Below are 27,023 nucleotides of genomic sequence, written 5' to 3'. Positions count from 1 at the left end.
CACCAGGCAATCAAATTTGTATCGTACAGTTCATAAAATCGCCTAAATGTTGAACTCGAAAAAATATTGTTCGAACTTTTACTAGCAACTTTGAACAGAGTCACGCACAACAATCATCGTTGAGCAAATCAGGTTCAATGATGACAGGAGGCCGCGAGTGACTGAGCTCCAGTGTCTTTTCTTTAGTCAGTTTCTTTAATGATGACAGGTGGTCGTAAAGAAACTGACTAAAGAACTGACATAGGAACTCATATCCCATTCGTCGAAACCAAGTGCGCATGAATCTCGATGAAACCTTCTGAATCTTTTGCTCGAAAACTTGCGGAGTATCAGTCGATGAACGCGACTGAAAATAATGACTGTAAGCAAACGGCAACAAATAACATCGTAACATCACGAAATCGATCCGTGCTGCCTAACGAAAACACCAGGCAATCAAATTTGTATCGTACAGTTCATAAAATCGCCTAAATGTTGAACTCGAAAAAATATTGTTCGAACTTTTCCTAGCAACTTTGAACAGAGTCACGCACAACAATCATCGTTGAGCAAATCAGGTTTAATGATGACAGGAGGCCGTGAGTGACTGAGCTCCAGTGTCTTTTCTTTAGTCAGTTTCTTTAGGTGGTCGCGAGTGACTGAGCTCCAGTATCATTTGTCGACTAACATTTGAAAGGGGCGGATTAAAGAAACTGACTAAAGAAGTGACAGGTAACTCATTTTCGTTTCGTCGAAACCAAGTGCGCATGAATCTCGATGAAACCTTCTGAATCTTTTGCTCGAAAACTTGCGAAGTATCAGTCGATCAACGCGGGAGAAATTAATGACTGCTAATGACCGGCAACAAATATCATCGTATCATCACGAAATCGATCCGTGCTGCCTAACGAAAACACCAGGCAATCAAATTTGTATCGTACAGTTCATAAAATCGCCTAAATGTTGAACTCGAAAAAATATTGTTCGAACTTTTACTAGCAACTTTGAACAGAGTCACGCACAACAATCATCGTTGAGCAAATCAGGTTTAATGATGACAGGAGGCCGCGAGTGACTGAGCTCCAGTGTCTTTTCTTTAGTCAGTTTCTTTAATGATGACAGGTGGTCGTAAAGAAACTGACTAAAGAACTGACATAGGAACTCATATCCCATTCGTCGAAACCAAGTGCGCATGAATCTCGATGAAACCTTCTGAATCTTTTGCTCGAAAACTTGCGGAGTATCAGTCGATGAACGCGACTGAAAATAATGACTGTAAGCAAACGGCAACAAATAACATCGTAACATCACGAAATCGATCCGTGCTGCCTAACGAAAACACCAGGCAATCAAATTTGTATCGTACAGTTCATAAAATCGCCTAAATGTTGAACTCGAAAAAATATTGTTCGAACTTTTCCTAGCAACTTTGAACAGAGTCACGCACAACAATCATCGTTGAGCAAATCAGGTTTAATGATGACAGGAGGCCGTGAGTGACTGAGCTCCAGTGTCTTTTCTTTAGTCAGTTTCTTTAGGGCGGATAAGCCAACTGTCAAACAGAACGAGTGAGAGTTCATTTTCCTAAGCTGCTCTAGCAAAAAATAACTCTCACTCGTTCTGTTTGACAGTTGGCTTACAAATTTTGGTCGACATTTCTTTAGTCAGTTTCTTTAGGGTAGATTAGAGTGACTATATACAGATTGGCGACATGTCATACCAAAAGTATGCAATGCGTATTTTCTTTCTCTTTCCTGCATACGCGTTGGATTGGTCGTCTGTTCGATTGGAATGACACTGATAGATAATTATCATTCCAAATTTTGACATTGTCGCCACTCTATATATAATAGTTACTCTAGGGTAGGTGTGTAATAGGATAGCTTATCACTTTCCCAAGCCTTTTTATATAGCACACTGTTCTGTCCGACACTTTTACCGACCGAACTAGGTATCTCTCTTACGCTTGCTCCGGCGCACAATAAAACGACAACGGCTGAGCGATTATTTTCTTGTTTCGACATCTTTCAGTTTAACACCCACCATTTTTTCATAAGCATGAGAAATTGTTATTTGAAATTTACTGCAAAAAATCGTCACGCTAACATCAAATATTCAGCTCAACCAATTTTCCATTTGTCACATTCAGCATTTAGGGCCCGGGAGGGTATTTTCAGCCCATTAAGCGATGGCATCTATTTTTTCGGCCTAGTTCTAGTGGAAGAACAGGTGGTTTTGACGATCTTTGAATAAAAAATTATAGGTTACTGACCGTCTTGGAAGGATAGTTATAACATATTATAATTTTATGTCGGCAAACTATTTTTATTGGCGAAAGAAAAGGCAAATAGGCTGAATTTGGCAACCTGCTGAAAATACCCTCCCGTACCCTACTCTTATATGTATATGTAATATGTTCCATGTCGATAAAAAGTAAGAAAATATGTTTTTACATCAAACTGTTTCCATGTTTGAGCCCGAAAATTTTTTTTTTTTTGAAAATTTGAAGACAAGGACGTAGCGTTATTGCTGGGATTGATGAATCGGTAAAAAACTTTGGGAAATTGGTTGTGGGGCGGAATGAACAATTATGCCAATTTTGGTAGAAATCGCTAATGCTCAAGTGCTATTTTTTCGATTTTCTTGGTGAATTGAGATGGAATGACCCATATGGCATTTAGGAAATCGAGATATGATTAAAAATGGCTTAATAGAAAGTCATTCGATACGTTCAGCACTATTTTATTTTATTTTCTACTGATTTTACGTTACCACACTAAAATTATGCTTCCATTTAATATTAAAGCGTTGCCATACCATTCGGTATCAAACGTTTGTTCACCGTGTTTCGTGGGCACATTTTTATGTCTATTGAACTTGCACTTCTTTTAGCATTTTGCTTCCAAAATACAGTCAGACCTTGAATTGCGGTCGGTCTAGATAGAAGCAGCTAGAAGCATAGATTGTGCTGCCAAAAGTACATAAGTTTGCCCAGGCATTCTTGCACGCGTGGAATTACCTTTAAATTAACCAAATTACGAAACCCTATAGAACTTTCAAACCTCACTGGTCGCCATTTATGCCCTATGGGAGCTTTCTACAAAGATGTGTAATAAAAAAAAAGCAGGAAAGAAAATTCCAACTTTTACTGTTATACTATCCAAATAAGGAAAAAGTAAAAACTAGTAAAATGAAAAGAAACGAAAAGTAACTATTCCTACGAGTTTTTGCACCACGTTGCTGCCACCTCTCATAAAATTGATCCATATAATCATTTGACTTATTTTTCCCGAAAAACTTTCCTCTTTTTAAGGAGGCGCAACATTGCTTGCTTTTTACTCCAGTTGACAGCTACGCTCTGTTGATGCGGAAGTGTCCACTATTTCGTGCTATTTTCGTAATTTTTCAAGATGCAAAATACAAACTCTCATAATATAATTAGATACGATATTGTTTATATATAATCTTTCCATTCAAAACTGTTGGGGATCTTAGAGAAATACAAACGCACACAATTGTGAACAGTTATTTTAAAAATGTTTGTCAATACCCACCGCGAATTTTTCAATGTTCTTACATTTGTCGTTTTCCGGTAGAATGATTAAAGTACTAATATATTATTATTTAGCGCAGTTTTCAATATAGGTGTCAGCATTTTCAAGTTTAAATATATTTATGAATTTCATGCTGCTTCCATTGAATTGTATTTTGGTGCGATTAAATAGAATCAACGTTTAGATTTAGTTACAATCATAAAACTAGTAATGCATGAAAATACAATGTATTGTTTATGTTTTTAATTTTCATACACATCAAAATCAAGTGTTTTAAAATTCATTGAATCGTTAAAATATTTTATCTTCAATATTTTTTATCATCATCAAATCGTACAGATGTATTCAAAACGTAGTGATTTTACTCATCTTTCCACGCTGCATATATTTTCGGTCACAGTGTTTGTTGTAATGCACTCTGCCTACTGGAACGATGTGTCAATTTCGGGCTTCGTTTTTTTTTCAAAGAGTTTATAGTTCCAGCGCAGTAATCTTTGCAGCAAGTAAACCTTCTGTAAAATACTTTAGAAGCGCCTGTTGGGATTTCCTCCACTACCACCGCGGTTTTGGTTTTGGTTATTTCGGGATTGCTGTTGGTTATTTTGAGATCCATCAAACCGTTTCTGGCCACCGAAATTACCACCGCTGTTCATATTCCGATTGCTTTGAGTCTGTCCGCCGAAATTGTTGCGTCCGCCAGAATTTTGACCAAAATTGCGGTTGCCAGAATTGTTTCCAAAATTACCATTACCTGAAGCTACACCGAAGCTTCGACCACTAAATCCGTTGGCGAGGTTAAGGTTGGATAACGCTGAATCAGAATTATTGAAAGGATTGTTATTACCACTGGCAAGACCTTCGCCTAGATTCTTGCCAGAAATAAATGCTAAACGCAAAAGGTCTTGAATAACTTGTGGATTACTAAAATCGTTGTTGCCATTATTTGAACCAAAATCATTACGGTTGCCGAAGTCTGGAAAAATAACGTGATACTGTTCAGTAAAGTAAATGGAAATAACATATTAATCATTAGTGTAATTACTTTGATCAGGACCGTTAAAGCGGCCACGTTTCAATGGTGGAGGACCACTAAATCTATTGGACTGGACATTTTCCAATACTGCCGGATTTTTATCTATAATTTCCTGCATAGCCAATGAGATTTTTTCGTCATTTTCCTTAAAAATTTTGCGATTCACTTTTGTCGTCAATGGTTCAATACCACAGCGGACAGGCTTTTCATTATCAGGCAACTGAAGTACTTTGTCGCACACTTCTTTGTCGCGGAATTCTATAAGAGCAGTATTTCTATTTCGTTTCACAACGCATTCAATAAAGCCAAACTTCCGGAATTTTTCAAACAATTTCTCTTCACTGACACCTGTATAGTAAAATAAGTATTTAGTTAACACCAATAAAAGCAATGATTAGTTTTTACCTTGATTCACTTACCAATAGTCAGACGAACTAATCGAACTGAAGTTTCTGGATTAAAATATGTATCCTTTCGTCCTGGAAATACATGAAGGCAGCGATTCTGAAAGTGCTTGCCATTAAATGCTTTAATTGCATCAGTGGCCTGCTCACGACGAGCATAATAAATCAAAGCCGCCATTACCATTGATGTTTGACTGGTCTTATAGGCTGGAATATTTGGTGAAAACATAAACTTAATGTGTCCACCGACGCTTGAGAAATAATCTCGCATATCACGTTTATCAGCGGTATATGGAAGATTCGATACATATATCGGCCATAATTTAGCCAATGGTAGTGGTGGTGGTCGCATTTTGGATTCTTCACCATCTTCGAGCAATTTTTTAACGTGAGATGGCTTTAAGTCGATGACTGGGAACATGAAAAGTAAAAACATAAAACACACATACATATCCGATCATATAACATATAGAACTTACTCAATGGGCCATTGTAACGCTTGACGGCAATACTTCGATCCTCGGTTTCATCGCTATCTGTTTTTGGGACTGGAAGAGTTTTACATTCCAGCGCTGATTCTACAGAGCTATTATGCTTGAAACAGATTATTGCATGCTCGTCAGCACACTTACGACGACTAACGAACTCAATTTCGCCGAATTGTTCAAAATAGTCATAAATAGTTTCTTCGGAAACGGCTAAAATGATATAATTTAGATGGTAGTAATATTCACAAATATTTAACAATCATGAAATACTTACATTTTTCTAATGACGTAAGGTACACACTTGTTTTATAGTTTGGAATAAGAGCAGCCGTAACATGAAGTGCATGAATACGCTTTCCTTCAAATATCTGCTGATTGAGAGATAAAGCGGCGTTTCTAGCTGTTTCTTCATCTTCATAAAAGAGCTGTGCTACAGAACCATGACTATTGTTAATTACTTTCACTTCCGTCAATGTTCCACTGCCCTCTACTGCTTTCTTGAGTTCTTCTTGGTTAGATACCCAACTCTCAGGTAAATTAATTAGTGAAACACGTGTCAAATTGCGGAAGAATAACTTGGCCGCCCTCCAAATTTCAATGTGATGATCTAGCATTAAATTGCAGAAATCATTGACCAAACTATATACATTAGCATTACACATTGTTACTTACTTTGATCATGACCTGTCACCTCGTAAACTGTAATCTCTTCTGCATTGAGTTCCTTGATCGCAGCCTCTTTTTGTTCCTGAGATTTACAGGAAATATAGGCCAACGGATGGAATATTAATACCCCGGTAATTTCGGTTACATCTTTGAATTTATCATAGACCTGCTCCTCGGTCGTATCCTCATCCACCACATACACAAAAACATTTTTCTTTATATTCCAAATGGCGATATACTCTATATGCATGCGCAGACGATGAGCGCGGAACATCGAGCCATCCTTTGCTTTAAGCGCCTTAGTTGCAGTGTCTTTATCTTTGAACAGCAATAACGCTATAGTATATTTTAGGTAATGAAATATCTCGACATTTTCCACAGTGAACTCCTTAAAGTGTTCTTTTAACTCTTTTTCCGTGACATCGGAAGGCAAGTTACCGACATTTAATTTTTTGCCATTATCTGAAATATAATATAGGTTTATTAAAATTTACTTATTTCAGTCAGTGACTGTGAAGGTTTACTTATTTTGGGTTCTGGGAACCCAGGGACGGAAGAACTTTTCAAGAAGAAACCGAAAATGGCTAACATTTTATGTTAATGCGACAGACACTGTTCTGTGCATCTCAGGTGTCCGTTAAGAACCGAAGGATTTATCTGCATAATGCATAATATTTGTCAAATATCAAAGTAAATTCCCAACAAACATTTTTGTTTAAGAGTAGCTTGTTCAACTGTTGTATAGCCAACACCCGTGAAACAAGCGCTTGATAAACTATTGTACAACAAAAATGTTCCTATATATCAATTTACTTTGGTCAAATAGATCAAATAGCGGAGGTTGTAATCATTAACGCAGCTGATTCGCAGCGAACTAACGACTAACGACATGCCGAAAATTGGTTCGTTTCTTTATCTACCCGGAAAAAATAACCATAATACGAGGAAAAAAATTATAAACCGTGTAAAAAAAGTACTTGAGTGTATAACAGTAGGATACAAAATAGTAAAAACATTAAAATTTATCGTTATAAAAATACAAAAATTTTCGTATACAGTAAATAAGTAAACTCAAAATAATTTTCACGTCGAAATTATAGGAAAAGTTATGTGAATATTTTTCATCCAACTTTTCCTGTACTATTTATGTTGAATTCATAGTTCGCACACATACTAATGAGTTAAGGGGAAACCGAAAGCGGCTCAAAGATGGCTGGGTAAATGGCTACCATTCGAAGCATGTATTGTTTTGCACCTTAAAAATGCATCTGTATTGGTAGAGTACGCTTTCGCCACGTAATCAGTGCTTCCAGCGCTGTTATATTTTCCTAAAACTTGTAATTCAAGTTATCGATCTGCTATGTATCAATAAACGCCCAGCAAAACATAATTGCTAATGGAAAATAAATTTAACTGATCATATCGATCATTACGTGTTCATAAAAGCGACCAATGTATAATTTGGAATTAGTTAATAGATATTTGGTTGCGCACATATTTCGTTGAACTAGCGATTTCCGAAAAAGCAGCAACACAGTATCAAACTTTCGTCACATCAATGAGCTTTTAAAGAGTTTTCAACTTTCGCCGCATCGATGAGCTTAGAGTGAGGTAAACAAACAAAACGCAAACGCAGGAATCAAAAACGCAATCCGATGCAAGCGGATTAATTAAACATCCTAGTGATCCTACACATTATTCAGTTGCTGCTGTTAATTTTGATTGAATCGGAATGCCTTGATAAAGAAAACAAACCCTTTTTCGGGATGTTTGTAGTCAGTGCGGTTGGCTGCGGATCAGCTGTTTATGTTTGCAAGCTCCGCTATTTGACATATATTACCAATACTAATGCAATATTCGAATAAACGTTTAGGTTTTTAACGAACACATGAGCTGTACAGTACAGTGTTTGTCGCACTAACACAATAACGTTAGCCACTTTCGGTTCCGCCTTAATGTGAAAATTAGTAATAGATATTATTTTTTGACGTAGGACTACGTCTTTGTTGACTATACCGGATAGGGTAGCACTTTGTGAAAATGAAAATAGAAGTATAACGCTTGAATGAAAGATTTCAAATGCTTTTAACTTCTATACTACTAAACGGAACGTAACTGTTAATATGTCGTTGGAAAGATAAAATGTCCAGCAATTTTATAATAATTACTTATAATAAACTTTCTTACGCTTAATAATGAAAATATATGTAAAAACAAGTTCAAATTTCGTTAACATGGAAGGCTAGCGGTAAGTACGAATTTCTATTGAACTTTTGAGTTTAAACATTTCAACCAACTGTCAGTCGGCCCAATTAGCGAATCAGTTGAAGTGCATTTGTGACCTAATTAACGAATTCAGGTTGTACTCCAATTCTGGCACTGGTAAAAATATTTGTTTTTAGCATCACAAATTACACAAAATACATTCCAAAAATATGATACAATTATTTAGCACTATGATTTACTTAACGCTATTTTACACCACACATATGTCAATATGGTGTGAAAGACAAGTCACGGTTTCTTCGCAAAAACCCGCCTAACGTAGTTCTACGCCAGCTATGAGGTTGTGTCTGGAATACAACCTTGCTGATTTTTTTTTCAAAATTTTGGGAACAAACATAACATTACTATTTGAAATATTGAAAGAATGAACAATTTAAAGATGATTCCCAGGCTTATCTCAAAAGTGGTGAAACATCACATGGGACTGTTATACGTTTATGGGCGGTAATGGTAGTTATCATCAACACATATGCATGTGTATGTAATACATATACTGATAAATTTGTAGAAAATTTGAAATCAATCAAAAAATCGTGTGCATAGTTCTTGGGTAGGATTGATATTTAATGGGGGACTGGAAAGTCGAAAAACTTGTTTGTTTTGAATTTTCAGGAGCCTTTTACCTTCAGAAATGTTGAGTCCAAAGTATTTTTCGGTACGTGGTCTCGTTGAGAATTGACAGCAAAATTGTGGGATCGCTTGAAGGGAAGTGCAGTGCTGTACAATAGTTTGAACGCGCTCTCCTCGAAACCATATGTTTTAAGCGACGGTGCGTGTATCTCAGTTTCTAGAGGACCGATTTGGCTGAATTTTTTTGAAGTGTAAAAATGAATTATGTAAATTGTGACGTGGCCGCTCTTCGATATCTCAATTTTCGCTGAATTTTAAAAAAATCGTTACATTTCGCAACCAGTAAGAGATAGATAGTTACTATGTACAGCAAAGCTGCTTATTTTATTGTGTTCTACAAAATTTGTAGACACTGTACTTTTTTGGACGCATTTAAAAAAACAAAAACTTGTATCTCCCTAACAGGTAGATTTACGGTCACCTTAATAGTGTAAAAAGTTGCGCCATATTTTTTAATAAACTTTTCCAAACACACCACCTGGAAAATTAAGCATTTTTACGCTAGAGCACAAGATCGCGTTGTTATATTATAACAAAGGTTTAAAAATTTGGTCGAAAAACACAAAGTTGACCCGAGGCCCGGAGGGCCGAGTCACATATACCAATCGATAAGGTTCGACGAATTGAGCAATGTCTGTGTGTGTGTGTGTGTGTGTGTGTGTGTGTGTGTGTGTGTGTGTGTGTGTGTGTGTGTGTGTGTGTGTGTGTGTGTGTGTGTGTGTGTGTGTGTGTGTGTGTGTGTGTGTGTGTGTGTGTGTGTGTGTGTGTGTGTGTGTGTGTGTGTGTGTGTGTGTGTGTGTGTGTGTGTGTGTGTGTGTGTGTGTGTGTGTGTGTGTGTGTGTGTGTGTGTGTGTGTGTGTGTGTGTGTGTGTGTGTGTGTGTGTGTGTGTGTGTGTGTGTGTGTGTGTGTGTGTGTGTGTGTGTGTGTGTGTGTGTGTGTGTGTGTGTGTGTGTGTGTGTGTGTGTGTGTGTGTGTGTGTGTGTGTGTGTGTGTGTGTGTGTGTGTGTGTGTGTGTGTGTGTGTGTGTGTGTGTGTGTGTGTGTGTGTGTGTGTGTGTGTGTGTGTGTGTGTGTGTGTGTGTGTGTGTGTGTGTGTGTGTGTGTGTGTGTGTGTGTGTGTGTGTGTGTGTGTGTGTGTGTGTGTGTGTGTGTGTGTGTGTGTGTGTGTGTGTGTGTGTGTGTGTGTGTGTGTGTGTGTGTGTGTGTGTGTGTGTGTGTGTGTGTGTGTGTGTGTGTGTGTGTGTGTGTGTGTGTGTGTGTGTGTGATTTTCTTCGGAACCGCTCAACCGATTTCAACAATTTCAGTATCAAATGAAGGCTCTTGCTACTGCAAATTTTTGGGAGTTTTATCGAAAACAATCAAGCGGTTAAAAATGTGCTTTTTCAAGGTGTCAATTAGTCGAACGTTTCTCAGAGATGGCCAAACCGAATTATGCGCTGTTAGTCTCATTTGGTAGGTAATATAGCCTCATAGATCACTATTGATTTGTTTTTTGATTGGATGTTTAATTTGAAAGTTATGAGCAGTCGTGTTCTGCATAATAAAATTTACAATTATTCATAACGATTTTAACCAGATAATTAATCAGATTTCAGTTATATTAGTATCAAACGAGAGGCCTTAACGCTGTGAACATATCTGCCAAATCTTATTAGAGTTGGCCTTACCAGTCAAAAGTTGTTTGAAAAACATTGATGAAATTATTTAAGCCGACTTTACTGATGGACCAACTAGAAAAAAACGCGATCATGTAGGGGAGTGTCGTCGTGGTTGGGCCACGTTTTGGAATTCGCCCATAACTTTCGTTTCAAAAGGAATTTTGGAAATCTAGATACATCGTTACAAAGGTCTAAATATAAGGTATATTTCCGGAAAGTTTTGAACTGATTGCTTGAAAAATAAAAAAGTTATCGGCATTTACGTGAAGACAAAAAATGTCATAGTCGAGCGATATTGTACAACTTGCGCCACCGCAGAAAATCTAAGACATACGTATTGAAATTCTATATAGAGACATGAAAAGAATGAATTCCGTGAACAACGGCTCACATAGGTACAAAGACCCTATTTTTAATTGCATATTTGCGAAATTTTGGCGATCTTGTAAAATCAATATTGCTACAATCGCCTTTTCCGAAGTGTACAACTACAATGAAAAAACAACAAAAATCTAGGTTTTTATCCTATTATTTTGCTTTATTTCATCACATTTTACGTGACTGACATTCTCTAGCCATTATTGCGCTTCTGCGCTTAAAATTATGGTGACCCAGCCATGACTACTCAAGTGGCCCGACCTTCACAAATAGCACTTTTCTAGTATTTCACCTTAGCCTTTCCAAACACCTTACTGGAGGGGATTTTTCTATAGTCTTCGTGTGCAGCACAACACACTTCATATATTTTCAAAATTTATCTCGATAATTGCATTTCATGAATCATTTCTTGAAGAAAAGTTCATCGCGCGAGGAAAACTTTTTTTGGAAGATTTAGCAATATTGTGAAAAGTTAGCTATCACAGTAAGAAGTTTTACAATGATAGTATCATAGATATCATGAGTTACTAAAACTGTAAAATCGTGACGGCCCGACCATAACAGTGGCTCGACGATAACGACAATACCCTACTCTAGCGTAAGAATGCTTAACTTTCCAGGTGGTGTGTCTTTGGAAAAGTTTATTAAAAAATATGGCGCAACTTTTTACACTATTAGGGTGACCGTAAATCTACCTATTAGGGTGTTACAAATTTTTGTTTTTTTTAATGCGTCCAAAAAAGTACAGTGTCTCCACAAAAGTTGTAGAACATAGTAAAATAAGCAACTTTGCTGTACATAGTAACTATCTATCACTTACTGGTTGCGAAGTGTAACGATTTTTTTAAAATGCAGCGAAAATTGAAAAATTGAGATATCGAAAAGCGGCTACATCATAATTTAGATAATTAATTTTTACTCGTCAAAAAAAATCAGCCAAAACGGTCCTTTAGATACTGAGATACACGCAACCGTCGCTGAAAACATATGGTTTCGAGGAGAGCGCGTCTAAACTATTGTACAGCACTGCACTTTCCTTTAGGTGATCCCACAGTTTTACTGTAAATTCTCAAAGAGACCACGTACCGAAAAATATTTTGGGCTCCACATTTCTGAAGGTAAAAGGCTCCTGAAAATGCAAAACAAACAAGTTTTTCGACTAACAGCTTCTCCCAGTCGAGATTCGAACATACGACGACTCGCTTATTAGTCCAGCGTCATACCTCGAAGCGAACTATATCAGTCACAAGTTACAAATAAACGCATAACAGTCTCAGTAGTGAAAATATAACAATAAACATCTGCTTTTAGGAAATGCCTGGGCCGAAGTTTGAATCAGAACGGTACATAGTCTACGCTTAATTTCTATTTTTTTTCTTATATTCCGGCACTTCTTCATATTTCAAATTATTAGTGTAAGTAAGAGCTATTAGGCCGGTATGAATAAAACAGTTTGCTTTGCTTTTCCTATGTAAATCTTATTTGGGTAAATCTTGAAATAAAATTCAATATAAAATTCAGAATCAAAAGAAAAAAATTTTATTAAATTTTGTTATCTTGACCAAACCAATATATTCTACACATTGCAATAAATATTTGCTGAATTTAGCGACCTACACAATTGTGTAGGTTCGGCCTTATCTTATACCAACCTTATACCACAGGCTAACCTATGTAACTGCGATGCATAATAAAATCGAATAGTAAGTGTGTAATTATTGATGTGCCAGTGACATTCACCTAAAACTCGAAACTGCTTGGGATTGTATTTATTTATTAAAAAGTGACAAAGTTAATTATACATAACCTTTGTTAAACCTTGATTAAACATAAAATATGATGATGAGCTACAATTTTACAGTCTATTTTTGTAAATCTCACCCGATATGAGAATTATAATTTGTGATAGTACATGGACAGGACACGTCAATGTACTTTTTCCTGTTAGACTATTTTTTTTACAACGCATTTTCACTGAAGTTCAGAATGTTGCCATGTGGATATTATGACAACTCTAATTGAATCTATCCATTCAACGATGACAATGATTTCGTTTTTAGAAACATGTTCCACTTTTTCTCCCCGTTTCTATTTTGCGTACTAAATACTACGAACTCTGTTGATCGTGATCGTTCCGGTCGTTTCGAGGCTCATAGACTTCAGTTCCAGAACCAGCGGAACGGTCGTGAAGTGGCTATGGAAGTACTTGCAACTTTTTACAGGCAAAGTTTTTACTAACCTTAACACAACAGATATTCTGGAATGTCCAGTTTGGCGCAACATAGATCCAAATGTTTATCCAAGAGTTTGTCTCAGAAAATCCCGTGGTTGGATATCACATTTGCCATATTTCTTTATTATTTTACAATTTATAAACTACCAGTTTTAGGCTCTGGTAGTACTCTAAACGGGAGTTTCGTAGTGTGGAGCATGAACCAGTGCTCTACAGTATAGTGTGGTATAATGCATTCATTCTTACTGACCCAGAATGAGATGGCAGCAGCAGATTTCGTTTTATCTGAAACTTATGACATACACACTTATCTGATCTGAAACTTATGACGTGAAAAAATAATCCCACTGCGATCTGGAATATCTCCGGGAAAATGGTTCCAAAATTTGCTAATGTATTTTTTCATTGAAGGTCAATCTAAGGTGATTCTTTTAAGACAAGTTGTATACTCCAAAAATAGTAGAGATAGAGCCAAAAGTGTAACGGCTAGTACACACAATGTACCACAATTTTTGAAGTCGCGAGGGGAACGTAAAGGTTAAAGTAAGTATACAATAAGGCCGAACCTACACAATTGTAACAGAAACGATGTGCATAAGTAAGTTGTAAAAGTTATTTTCCGTAAATTTTCAATTACATCAATTAGAAATACTTATCGCCAATAATTTTTGCCTTTCTACTATATAAATATATAGTATAAAGGTATAGAAATCACTTAAAAAACCGGAAATGGAAAGAAGGTCCTGCGGGCCAAATGTCATATACCATTCGACTCAGTTTTGAAAACTGAGCATTTTCTGTGTGTGTATGTATGTATGTATGTGTGTGTGTGTGTATGTATGTGTGTGTATGTATGTGTGTGTGTGTGTGTGTGTGTGTGTGTGTGTGTGTGTGTGTGTGTGTGTGTGTGTGTGTGTGTGTGTGTGTGTGTGTGTATGTATGTAACGCTTTCAATCTCACTCACTTTTCTCGGAGATGGCTGGACCGATTTTAATGTTCTTAGTGTCAAATGAAAGGTCTAGGTGTCCCATAAGTTGCTATTGAATTTCATTTTGATCGGATTTTTAGTTCAAAAGTTATGTATAAAAATACGAAAAATATGAAGTCTCATTATCTTACAGGTCCCTTAACCGATTTGAACAAAATTGATTGCATATGAAAGAGGAGTCTTGCAAACCCTTAACTTTCAAATTTCATGGCGATTGGACTTGTAGTTTGAAAGTTACATAAAGAAATGTGAAAAAATAGTATTTAAAACATATTTTTGTAACATATAAGCATATAAATACATCACGCATTTTATTATTATTTGAAAATTACTGCTGAGATCTATCAAACGAAACCGAGTTATTTAAAATCGGACAGTTCATTCAAAAGTTATTTAATCTTTAACACTTAAGCACCGTATATTAAACCGTTAAAACGTTTGAAATCAAAACATATCAATCAAATGTTGATTGTATTCAATGTGTGTGATGTATGTGTGTATATATGTATGTATGTATGTATGTATGTATGTATGTATGTATGTATGTATGTATGTATGTATGTATGTATGTATGTATGTATGTATGTGTGTAGGTATGTATGTATGTGTGTATGTATGTATGTGTGTATGTATGTGTGTATGTGATGACAATTTGCAATTTTTAAATTTGCATTGAAATTCAAGAGAAGTGAGAAACATGCAAATTGTCTGAAGTTCTTGAAGCCTCTTAGTGGAATACGAACTCTGAATTCAAGGAAAAGATAAAACTTTAACCGACTAAATTCCACTATTTAATATTTATTCGCGACAGATACGTATACTTTTTGAAATAAGACACTGATGAAGCCTGCACGTCGTAGGCGAACTACGTGTCTGTTGCAAATAAATAATAAATAGTGGAATTTAGTCGGTAAAAGTTTTATTTTTTCTTTGATTTCAGATTTCAATTGTCATTTTCTTCACTTGTTGTTACTCACAATAGTACAAGAAAAGCAAAAAGCGAAAAAAAGCAGTTAATTTAAGCATGTAGGTATAGTGGTGTATAGGATTAAAAATACTAGTGGGTTGATTTTTCCAAATAAATTTATACAAATTTCAAACAAATTTTGCACATCAATGAATGCTCTTTTCAATCAATAGATACTAGAGCTTAGAAATGTTATATGAAAAATAGGAAGTAAACGTTGCGCGGTAGTAGTTTTGTAAGATTTGTTTTCGTTAGTGACATTTTAAAGGACAATACATTGTCATGTATTATGTTTTAATAAATAAATCAAAAATGACAAGCACTGGAAATCATATCGATTATATTTCCCATTCTCGAGCATGTTTGTGGCGCAGCTTTTGCACTATTTTTCGACCTCGTCTTGTTTTCCTAACCCACTAACATTGTAAAAACGATGCGATCAAGCTAATGACTATCTTTTCATGAAATGCATTCAAAAGAAGCTTAAGTTTTGATTTCCATGCAAAAATAATTATCTGAAGGAGCGCCAGCTAAGAAAAAGTTCAATTTCTCTTTTTCATATCTAATGCTCTATTCAGTTATTTTTTCTGATTCAGATATATTGCACAATTGAAGCCAAGTAAACTAATGGTAAAATTTTGAGATTATTCATTTTGTTGTCGATATCCTTTTTCTTCAAAAGTGAAGTATATAATATTTTTTCTGAACTCTTGTTTTTCAAAGATGCTAACTTTTGAACGCATGGTATTAATATCAAAATATAAAAAAATCTGCTATGAACACATATTTCATATTGTCAATTCAAAACAAGTTTCGTATGTGGCTCTGAAGCCCGAAAGTTAAGGCCGACCGATTATAAAACTAAATAATCAAGTAACATAAATGACGCTTACAAGTATTTACGCACCCAAGGAAAGAAAATATAATTATTCTACGCAATATGTTGTGAATTTTACTGGTAAACAAGGATTTTGTGGAATACGGAACGGATATTTAAAAATATAGTCAAGTTAATTATAGATGTTCCTGAGTAATTAAATAATGATGATTGTGGCAGTAGAAAGGCTAGGTCACGCCGCTAGGTGGATTAATTCGGGTTTTTATCTAAGCAATTTCCAAATACGGATCCAATAAGAAAATACGACAGATAAAACTTTTTGCTGTTTTCACAAGATTACGAATATTAGATGATAATCAATCCAAGCACAAAAAAACTTATTTTCAGCTAGTTTTTATTTTTTCTACGAGTTACGATGTTTACACAAAAGATTAGTGCTATATAGGTACAAGTTTGACGTATAGGGAGCAAAGGAAAAAAATTTAAAAGCAGTCATGTCTCACCTACACAATTGTGTGGGCTCGGGCTTAAAGGGTTAAGAAAGAATATTCTAAGCGGCGTAAAAAACAAATCCGTCAAAATGGGCGTCTGAACCAGGAGAATTGAAAAAATATGAATCCTTTAAACCAGTGCACTATGAGCAAAAATGAGAGAAAAACGGATGCTATTAAGATACGACCTGCAGGCTGATAAAATATACGTGACCCTAAGTAAAATTTTCCGGAGAATCGCGTGGTACCGACCCTTTTCCTGTTTATCATCGAGAAGTGCCCCATTTTGCTCATTTTCCCCTATTTTAAATATGTTTCACCCTTATTGGACTGTTCCAAGCAAGGCTTTGAGAAAACAAAACTTAAAAACCTAATAATTTTGTGTAAAAAAGTCCGCAGAATCGAATAGGGATTATCTAATTTAGTTTAAAGCACATTATTTTTTTTTTTGGTTGAGCTCCCGTTATCAAACCGACCATGCCAAACGGGAATTCAACCAAACAAATTAATGTGCTCTAAAATAAATGAGATAAACCCTCTTCGATTCTGCGGACTTTTTCACACAAAATTAGTAGATTTTTGCGGTTTGTTTTCTCAAATCCTTGCTTAGAATAATCCAAAATGAAAAATGTTAAAAATAGGGGAAAAGGTGCAAAATAGGGCACTTCCCGATGACAAACAGGAAAGGGGTGGGCACCACGCAACTCTCCGGAAAATTTTACATAGGATCACCTACATTTTATAACCCTGCAGGCCGTATCTTAATTGCGTTCGTTTTTTCTCTCGTTTTTGCCCATAGTGCAGTGGTGGTAATAAACATAATGTGGGCAGGGCTGATAGCGAGTCAATTTTTAGTGACTCGGTCACTTTTTTAGTGCTGGTCACATTATTATTTCTTACTGAATTCATTTTCAAATTTCAATTTAAATTAAGCTTTTCATGTGAAATTTCTATACGCGAAGTTGAAACTTATTGGAAGGTAAAAATTTCAAATAAAATAATACTCATTGAAATTCATGAATTGATCCAAAAGAAAATGGCAAGATACCTTTTCGAAAGAACATGAAAATAGCTTATTTGTTTGATCACGTGTTCATGAATGGACATAAATCGCATTCACACATTTAACTATGCAAAACAGTAAGCAAGTTGGTCTTTAGTTTAGAACATAATTTGAAAAAAATTTCTGATCCAAACTCCAATTTTTCCGGACACCACGATTTGTTATCAAAATACGACGCAATATTTGTTCTTCAGAATAAAAATTCTTGAAGTTAGACTACTAACGTTTGTTTCTTTGTTAGACTACTATCGTACCTCGAGCTTGAGCGAGATAAATTAAACGTGAGAAATTATTGTATTGCAATTATTTTAGTAAAAATTTCGAATGCTGAAGCGGTCTGTCCTTCGAAAATGGATTAAACATAGGGTTTCACTAGTGATCGATATCAGAATAAAAATCTGGATGCTAAGTTTGCCAGTTTTAAGCGGCGGTGTTTTTCTAAATATCAACTTTCACAACCAACTGAATACTTGTTCTTAGAACATAGCAGATTGGTTTAATGATCTGGCTATATTGACCACTGAGACAGTATTCTTCCAGCAATAGTCTTTTAAGCAAAGTAAAGCAAAGCCTAGTAACGGAATGTAGCACTCCGTTATCGAAACTTGACCTTCTGTTTTAGTTCAACAGACTTCGCAGCCTTCCTATTGGCCTTGCCAGCGTTGAAAGAGATTTCGTAGGCTGCTCGCACTTACAGGAAATCTCGTGCCGAACTGTCAACGCGTGAGTGTTGACAAAAGCAAAAATACTTCCCTTTCTTTTTTTCTCACGCAAAACCCTGAACAATATCAGCAACGCTGGCAAGGCCAATTGGCTCTAACAGACTCTTCCAGCTGAAATTCATACAAACATACGACGACTGGGGTTAGTTTGTAGTCATTGTTGCAGTCACCGGCAGAGTTTCAGATGAAACCTGCGGGATGATCACTGAAGCATTGCATGCATCGAGCGGGCACGAACCAGAGCGGCTAAGACAGCAGCGCGTCAACGATACGACCTAGTAAAAATTCTTGTATGCGAGATAAGAGGGAGAAAAAACAGCCGCTAATGGACCAATACAAAGATGCTTCTCAAGCTAGCTAGTTACTGAGTAACAGTAACTCAAGCTAGCTAGTTACTGAGTAACAATGCTCATTTTAATCATAAATAGACAAAGAAACCTGCTTCTCACAGCGAACAAGTGTTTCGATTTTTGTTCAAACATTTCCGGGTCACCGAATAATACCAAATACTGTTTTCTCTTATAACATCTTATCTTGCACAGGAGGAGCACAACTAGCAGAGCTAATTTTTTCTTCACACACTGGAGACTAAAGACTGTTTGCTACGTATCCCAAAGAGAATATCGGACGGGCATTTAGACGGACTGAAACGATATGCTTCGTTATCTTGAAAGCATGAATCCTGAAGTACTCCGGCAGAAAAAGAAAGATGAAACAAAATTTTTTGCTCATTGGGCTGCTTAGCAAAATATTCTAAAAGAAAAATTTCTGGAATTTTTGCGCTTTGCAATAAAATTATTGAGAATTGAGATTATTTTTAGAGCATAGCATAAACCTGAGCAACCGTACGGATCAGTTTAACTATTTGGGTGAACAATTTGAATACTCGCAGTACGTTGTATCAACCGTGTCAACTCTTAGCCGTCATCAGCTAAAACCAGACTTCATTTTCGGTTTTTTGCTCAGTGGATGCGCATCAGACTACAGCGCCGCATCGAAACAGAATTGGAAAGAGTAATGTAACTGGCAATTGTAGAGTTTATTATAGAGTTTATTTATTGCCAGTTACATTACTCTTTCCAATTCTGTTTCGATGAGGCGCTGTAGTCTGATGAGCATCTACTGAGCAAAAAACCGAAAATGAAGCCTGGCTAAAACTGAAGTAGCAATCCAACGTCTGAAGTCCAGCAAACCACAAAAATAGACTATATCACAAAGTTCCATATTAAAAAATCGCAACTGCGATTTGATATGCAGAGCAAGCTTAATGATCGCTCTGATTGCTCCAAGACAGCAGGTCTCTGAGTCGAAAAATCGATAGTAACAACCCCTCCAATTTCATAGTAGCTGTACAACTGATTGAGGAGGGGGAAGTTTACCAAGACACACAATACATGGACAGAAAGGTTAAGATAGGAATATTTATTTATTTATTTATTTATTTATTTTAGTTGATTTTATACATACAAATTAAGGTTGTGACCTTTTTTAATTGCTGCATTCGGAAAACTTTTTCGATTTAATCACGCTTAAATCGACTACTACTATTTAACTACTAAAAGTGTCTGAGTTCACTTTAACCTAACTACTTACAAGTAACTGTCTGTCTCTATCTGTTATGCCATACCATACATTCGTTACGAAATTTTGGTAAGGACGAAATTTCCTTAATATTGTTAGGAAGAAGGTTTAACATTGCAATGCCTCGTACAAAAAATGTATTGCCATAATGAGATGTATTGAATGGTACTATAATAAAATTTTGCACTCGACTACTTCGAAAAGGTTGAATCTTTTGTGATAAGTAATTTGGTCGCGATGCGTTGACTATTTGAAACAGCGTCATACAAATACGTACTTTCAAAAAATCTGAGAAGGGGCAGCCAAGCAGTTTAGGTTGAAGATGTGTAACATGTGAATATCTCGACAATCCAAACACCCAGCGTACACAACTGTTTAGGGCAACTCGCATTCTGCCAATTGCTCTGACAGAAGCATTTAATAATAGTTCTGATCCATACATTAAATGAGGCAATAAAAGCGTTTTAAAAAGCTTAATTTTACCGTTAATTGGAAGAAACGATGAACTTATTTTTAAAAGACATAGACCCGTGTAGATTTTTCCGGATTGTTGACTAATGTGGCTATCCCATTCAAGATCGCTCTGAAATACTACTAGGTTTGAAATTTTATCAACGTAACTTATTGAATTAGTTCCAAGAATGACTTTCGGTGGGTTATCGACTCATCTGTTCCTTCTGAACAATATAGCTTAAGTTTTAGTAATATTTATAGGAAGAATATTTCGTTCTGACCAAGCCAAAACGTTCATTAGATCCTGGTTCAAAAGTCGAGTCATTTCGTTTATGCTTAGCACATTACTACAAATATAAATCTGTACATCATCGGCGAACATGTGAATTTGGCAGACTTTAAGCATTGACGGTAGATCGTTACACCAGATGAAACAGCTAAGGAAGGTGAAAAATCAGAGGGGTTGTGTACAAGACACGACCGCATAGGTGACGCAGGACTACGTAAGTCTCTTTGTAGTGATAGTAGCATGTATCCACGCATGTAATAATACATTTCTTCATGTACATAATGCTAAATGCAGCATTTGTTGAGACTAACTGCAGGTTGAGAAAATTCGATTGTTTTTAAATACAGTTGGACTTCGAATTTGGTAACAAATGCGTGTCGCCTATGTTGCCAAAATCGAAACCGTGTCAAAATCGAGACCCTTTTTTTGATATGAAAAAATTGAATGTAAATGTGTTAGAAATTCAGTAAATATTATTAATCAACGATGGCAATCATTTTATGCTTGAAAAGTCCGCCAAGAGTCATCCGTCCGGTGCAAGTAAGTTTTTCGCAACCAGCGGTAAGACGTAGTCCTACGGCAATAAAAATATTATTGTTCGAAACATTCTATAACAGCAAACTTTTGTTCATGAACACACTGAGGGCATCATTTTTGCGTCATTCAAAGCATGTATGCGGAAACTGACTGATATTCAAGCATATTTTTGTAAGGGAAATATTTTATGTTGCCAAAATCGAGGCATGCCAAAATCGAACCATGCCAAATTCAAAACCCTACTGTATATGTTAATAGCGCCTCAAATCTTACTTCAACATCAAACACTATTTACAGATATATGTATTTTGATGACATCAAAAAATCGTTATGTTAAAATGGCTTGACTGTGCTGTAGGTTGAGAAATTCAAATGTTTGCAAGTCGATAATTTTTTACATGTTTTTACTCATTTTTAATCATACAGGGATATCTCGATATAAGACAATTTATAATTTCAAAAAGTTGTCTTATATCGAAATTGTCTTATATCGAAACATGATTTTTTCACAAAAATTTGGCATTAGCAGTCACCAATTTTACTCTGTGTTGTGTGTTTATGTTTTTTGAACTATTTAATATTGTTTGAGCTATTAGTTGTTGACAATTTTTAGGATTATTTTGAAATAATGAACAAATTTATGGTGCCGCTTTTGGAATGAAAAATGTGCTCAGATGTCGTTAGCAACTATGTCAAAGGGATTTGTCTTATATCGAGGTTATTTAAGCCATGCTGAAACTTTCTTCAAAGTAAAATGTTCGAAACTTTTGTTAATGCTATCAGAGATGAGGTCCTAGATCTCACTCTATGCAGCACTTCTATAGCTGAGAAGGTCAAAAACTGGCATGTCTCTGACGAACCAAGTTTATCAGACCACAGGCAAATCGTTTTTGATATTGAAACAAACTCTCTCAGGAGAAAACAATACGGAAATCCGAAGAAAACCAACTGGAGTTCATTCAGAGAACATCTGGGAAACTCTCGGAATTCCTGTCATATTAATATACGCACACCAGCTGAGCTGGACGCTGAAGCCAATGACCTACAAAGTAGGATTATTGATAGACTAATCTCAAGTTTTTAGTCTTGACCTTGAAATGCGGTCATACATATATATTAATATTTTTTGAAACGATGGTTCTACAATTGATGAAGGGACGGTAGGGAAAGAAATGAAAATTTTTGGTGAAGGTGGGGAAGAGCGGAAAGGAAGGGGGGGGGGGGGGGTATTGGTAGCTATGCTTGACAAGTAGTCATTTTGACTCCTACCTTTTGTCCAATACTGGAAGGTGCATGAGTCGAACCAAGCTGTAATCTGAGATTACAACCGGATTCGAACCCACAACACCCGCCAGGGCATCGGCCAGGGTCGTCCTAAAAGTAAACAGTAGTTAGATTAAAACTTTTCGCTCGGTGGTAATCTGCAATTGATGTAGGAAGCGGCACAATATGTGTCGATAACCCAACCTAACGCGTCGCTATCCTTGAGAAGTGGATTTTGCGGTCTCCTTTTGTCCAGCGCCTCTATGGTTCAAAGGTACAAGTACCAGCGAACCACATGCCCTGGCGGGTGTTGTGGGTTCGAATCCGGTTGTAATCTCAGATTACAGCTTGGTTCGACTCATGCACCTTCCAGTATTGGACAAAAGGTAGGAGTCAAAATGACTACTTGTCAAGCATAGCTACCAATACCCCCCCTTCCTTTCCGCTCTTCCCCACCTTCACCAAAAATTTTCATTTCTTTCCCTACCGTCCCTTCATCAATTGTAGAACCATCGTTTCAAAATTAGGATTATTGATGCTTATACTGCAAACTGTCCGTTAATCGCGCGGATAGTCTACCGTGACGTGCCCTGGTGGAATGAATCGCTCAGCAACCTTCTTCGGGAGGCTAGGCGTTTATTCAACAGGGCAAAAATCACGTCTAATTGGGAGGCCTACAGGGCATCTCTCACCATATACAACGCAGAGCTTCGCAAAGCCAAAAGAAAGTCCAGAGTCCAGAGTTATCCCCCATCGAATAAAAGATACAATGAATACCTAAAAGAGTATTACATGGCACTGCAAGAGCGAGAAATCAGTTACCTTCAATAATAGCGAATGAATATAACAAACTTTCAATATGATACACAATTCATTGATATCATTCATATCTGTAACAATATCACTCAATTAAAGCGTTGTAGTATTTCAGTCAAAGACGGCATCCCAACGTTAGCAATAGCAACCCGAAAACAGCAACAGCAGCACCAGCATCCACAGCATCAGCAACAGTGTTAATTCCAGAATCAGCATCAACAAAGGCAGGATAGAAAGTTGGGTAATAGATACTGATTTCCTAGTTCTCCGACGTACACTTATAACTTTCAGGAAGAAAGAATACACGGACATCATGTGGAATAGAATCAAGGATTAACTTGGGAAGGAAATAGAGCGTATAGCATGGAAAGCAATTGAATATATGTTTTAAACTTTTAGTAGCGGAATAATCAGAGGAATTATCAGTGGACGGATTCATGGGAATAAAATAACGGAAGGAAAGTGATAATCAAGGAAAGGTATTGTATTTTACTACTGTGTTACCTGACTCACTGCGAATATGCGTTGTATTCGCGGGATCGTGTTGGTTCGAAAGGTTTCGAAAAATATCGCCCTTGTATCGAAAAGATCGTTAATTTTGGTCACTAAAAGTAACGTACTTAAACGTTATATTTCATGTGCCAGTAGTACGCAATAATTGTATTGTGAAACTGAATTGTTATTTACCATCAGGGAAAATAATCCAGATTTAGCTGCCAGGCACAATAACTTTTGTAATTGTAATAACACGTATGCTGCTACATCCTACAGCTGTCGTGTGTTAATTGCACGTTCTTAGGTGCACCGTCCTTTAGTTTAAAATTAATTCGCATAAAAGTTAGTTCTAATCTGAGAGAGAGGAGCCAGCTGGTCAAAGTAAATTGATATACCAGGTATGTGACTATCGAGGGTTGCATTAGTGTGTGTAGAAAGAAGAAGACATAGTTCTGAAATATGGTGGAACTTGCATGAAAATTAAAACTAAATTAATTGTAATTAATGAATGCAGCTATATTATTCCAGAGAAATATTTGAACATTTACAATGAAATGTAAGGAATATATTTTAAAGTCATTTGCACTTGTAGCCTTCTTTAATTATACGTAAAAAATTTGAGAACATGGATGACTAACTATTTCGATGTGCAATTGAAAAATGAATTAATGTTTCTAATACTTCACGATCAATACGGTATACGGTTGCTTTAATTAAAACACGTTCCGTCCAACATTTTGCATGCATGATGCTCTTGAATATCTGCCTCTGATGTCTTCTTTTAAAAAATAGTTTTATTCGAATAGATGCTTGTGCTACTGCTTGAAAATCCTTAAGTTGAAGTCACTGTTCCAAGATGATACCTTTTTATCATAAATTTGCCCGCTCACATTGTTTGATATATATGCTCTTGTCTCAACACTACGTAGAAAACCTTAAAAAGTAATCTTAGATTGCTACAAAACAGTCTTAGATGATAATTAACACTTTAAAAGCTTATCAGAAATCAGACGAAAAATATTGCGGGCGGATTACAATGTTGCTCATGCTGCTTATTGAACAATCATGTCCGAGCATTTTAAAGAATTTCTTTTTTGTTTTACTACTTGTAGGAAAGCGGTATAAGGACATTTCTTTGAGACATCTTGATACCGCTTTGACGAAAAAATTTCCGCTTGCGATTTGGAATGTTGCACTTCATTGTATTCATGAAAATACATACTAGAAATAATGTTCTAAGCATAAACATAAAAGCTGTAAGAAAAAAAAAGACAAATCTTGCGTATCCAACGATCTTTTTAAAAAATTAACTAATTTTCCATACAAAATGCTCGAATTCTCAGAACTAGTGTAGATGTCTTAGTGCAAAGTGTATATGACAGCTCGCATTGTCATATACCTGGTATATATCAATTTACTTTGCCAGCTGGTATTGTTTTTGTGCACCGTACTGTCAGCGGGAACCGGTCATGAACTGTCACTGCGAACCGGGCAAGCTTGATTGAATAAAACAGGGGAATAATTTTTTTGCGATGAAATTTCAAACCCCTCACAAACCCGAGTATGCTAACTCGATTTAAATGGTACCATTTGAATTTTTTGCATCAAAAATAAGAAGAAAACGAATTCAATCAATCTGTCACTGCACTGGCTTATTTCTCTCAGGTTCTAATGTTGCTTTTTCGCCTATATGTCGACGAAGTAGACAAAGGCCCACTATAGACGAGCCCATCCAGCACCCTATATTATTATTAAAATTAGTATTTAATATGAAAAGGAATTACCCTACCGATAATGTATAAGTGCAGTTAGCTGGCAATCTCGTATTGATTGTTCCGCAAAATAAAACAAGTCAAGCACTAAAGGGTCTATTATAGGTATTGATAATGTTTACTAAATGTTGAAAACCCTGCGTATGTTTACTGAATGTTTAGTAAAATTTAACATTTACCCACAGAGAACAGACATCCATTCAGGAACAAATTTTTCGGGAATTCTTGGATAAAATTTCAAATTAAAATCACCTAATATGCTAGCGTCACCACCACTATAGTTTCTCAACTAAATGATTCTTTTGATTTGCATACTGACAACCTTTGGCTCCTCTGGCGCTAGTATATATGGACTGTAAGCGTTATACTAGCGCCAGAAGCTAGCTATTGTGAGTTTAGTGTAGAATTTTATGCGCCTTTAGGGACATCATCACTATAGTTTCCCAACTAATTTGACATAAGTTTTATCCAAGTGAGGACCACTCGCGTGGATGTCTGTTCTCTGTGATTTACCTTATTTAAAAAATAAATTGAGCAAATCAATCTGTCACCATTGGTTCAAATTAAAAAAAATTGTTCTAATTGGGGTAACTCAAAAGGATATTAAGTCTTAATGCTTAACTAAAAATCTTTGCAAAGAGGCGAACCAGCCGCAAGCTGAAAACCTCTGAAATAAAAAACAAAAAATCTTTGCTGGGCCAAATCCTTAAGAAGAAAAGCGCAAACGGACTCATGTTTTAAAACAAACACAACATGAAAATTTCCCCCGCTACTGATACTCATCAACTAATAAAAACAGGTTTTAAGCCTGAATAGAAAAAAATTAATTAGACACGACTAGTATCTTATACCTGAGGCCATGTCTCGTATTTGTTAAATCCACATATATGACATTCAAAGCTAAAACATGTCAACAAAACTGTTTTGTATTTGTTTCATAAATCTCTGCTCAAATGCTGGCTTTTCATAAAAATCATAAACAAACCCATACAAGATTACAAAAAGAAAATATGTGCCTTTTACTATGTTAATTCTAAAGTGTAGCTTATACGAAGCATCATAATACATTAAATATATAATGCATCAATTAAAAACAAACCAAAAAAGTACAAATTGAACGCTTTATTGTGATGTGAAAAATTTGACTAAACTTTGAATCTTGTTTTTATTTCACTTTTGTAATTTCCGAAAATTTTCATAATGGCGTTTTCTCCGGCCATTCACTTTACACTACACATAATGCGCCACTTACCTGCAGCCTTATTAGATGTATTTTCAGCGGTAGCCATTTTTTGAACAGTAAACAGTTGGAGTTACTATTGAAATAATTTTCCAGAAAAGACTATATTTATCAATATTTCACAGTATTTGACCGACACGCTACGCTTGAAACTTTCTATATTCTTTTAAACAAGAACGTGAAAAAGTATGTACGCGT

The 27,023-nt window shown here is 36.0% G+C and overlaps 1 protein-coding gene across 1 annotated transcript; it reads right to left on the bottom strand.

Moving 5' to 3' along the window:
* Positions 1 to 2,716: 2,716 nt before the first annotated feature.
* Positions 2,717 to 27,023, bottom strand: LOC128746111 (uncharacterized). The gene is made up of 7 exons (XM_053843163.1): positions 26,838 to 27,023; positions 6,131 to 6,586; positions 5,733 to 6,065; positions 5,450 to 5,668; positions 4,986 to 5,381; positions 4,576 to 4,914; positions 2,717 to 4,506 (listed from the first exon to the last, which is right to left on the bottom strand). Exons 1-7 carry the CDS (start codon positions 26,872 to 26,874, stop codon positions 4,058 to 4,060), a joined length of 2,229 nt encoding a protein of 742 aa, XP_053699138.1. The 5' UTR covers positions 26,875 to 27,023; the 3' UTR covers positions 2,717 to 4,057.

Source organism: Sabethes cyaneus, chromosome 1, assembly GCF_943734655.1.
Source record: "Sabethes cyaneus chromosome 1, idSabCyanKW18_F2, whole genome shotgun sequence".
Classification (NCBI taxonomy): domain Eukaryota; kingdom Metazoa; phylum Arthropoda; class Insecta; order Diptera; family Culicidae; genus Sabethes; species Sabethes cyaneus.
The sequence above is the reverse complement of the archived record's forward strand: the minus strand, read 5'-3'. Positions and strand labels throughout refer to the sequence as shown.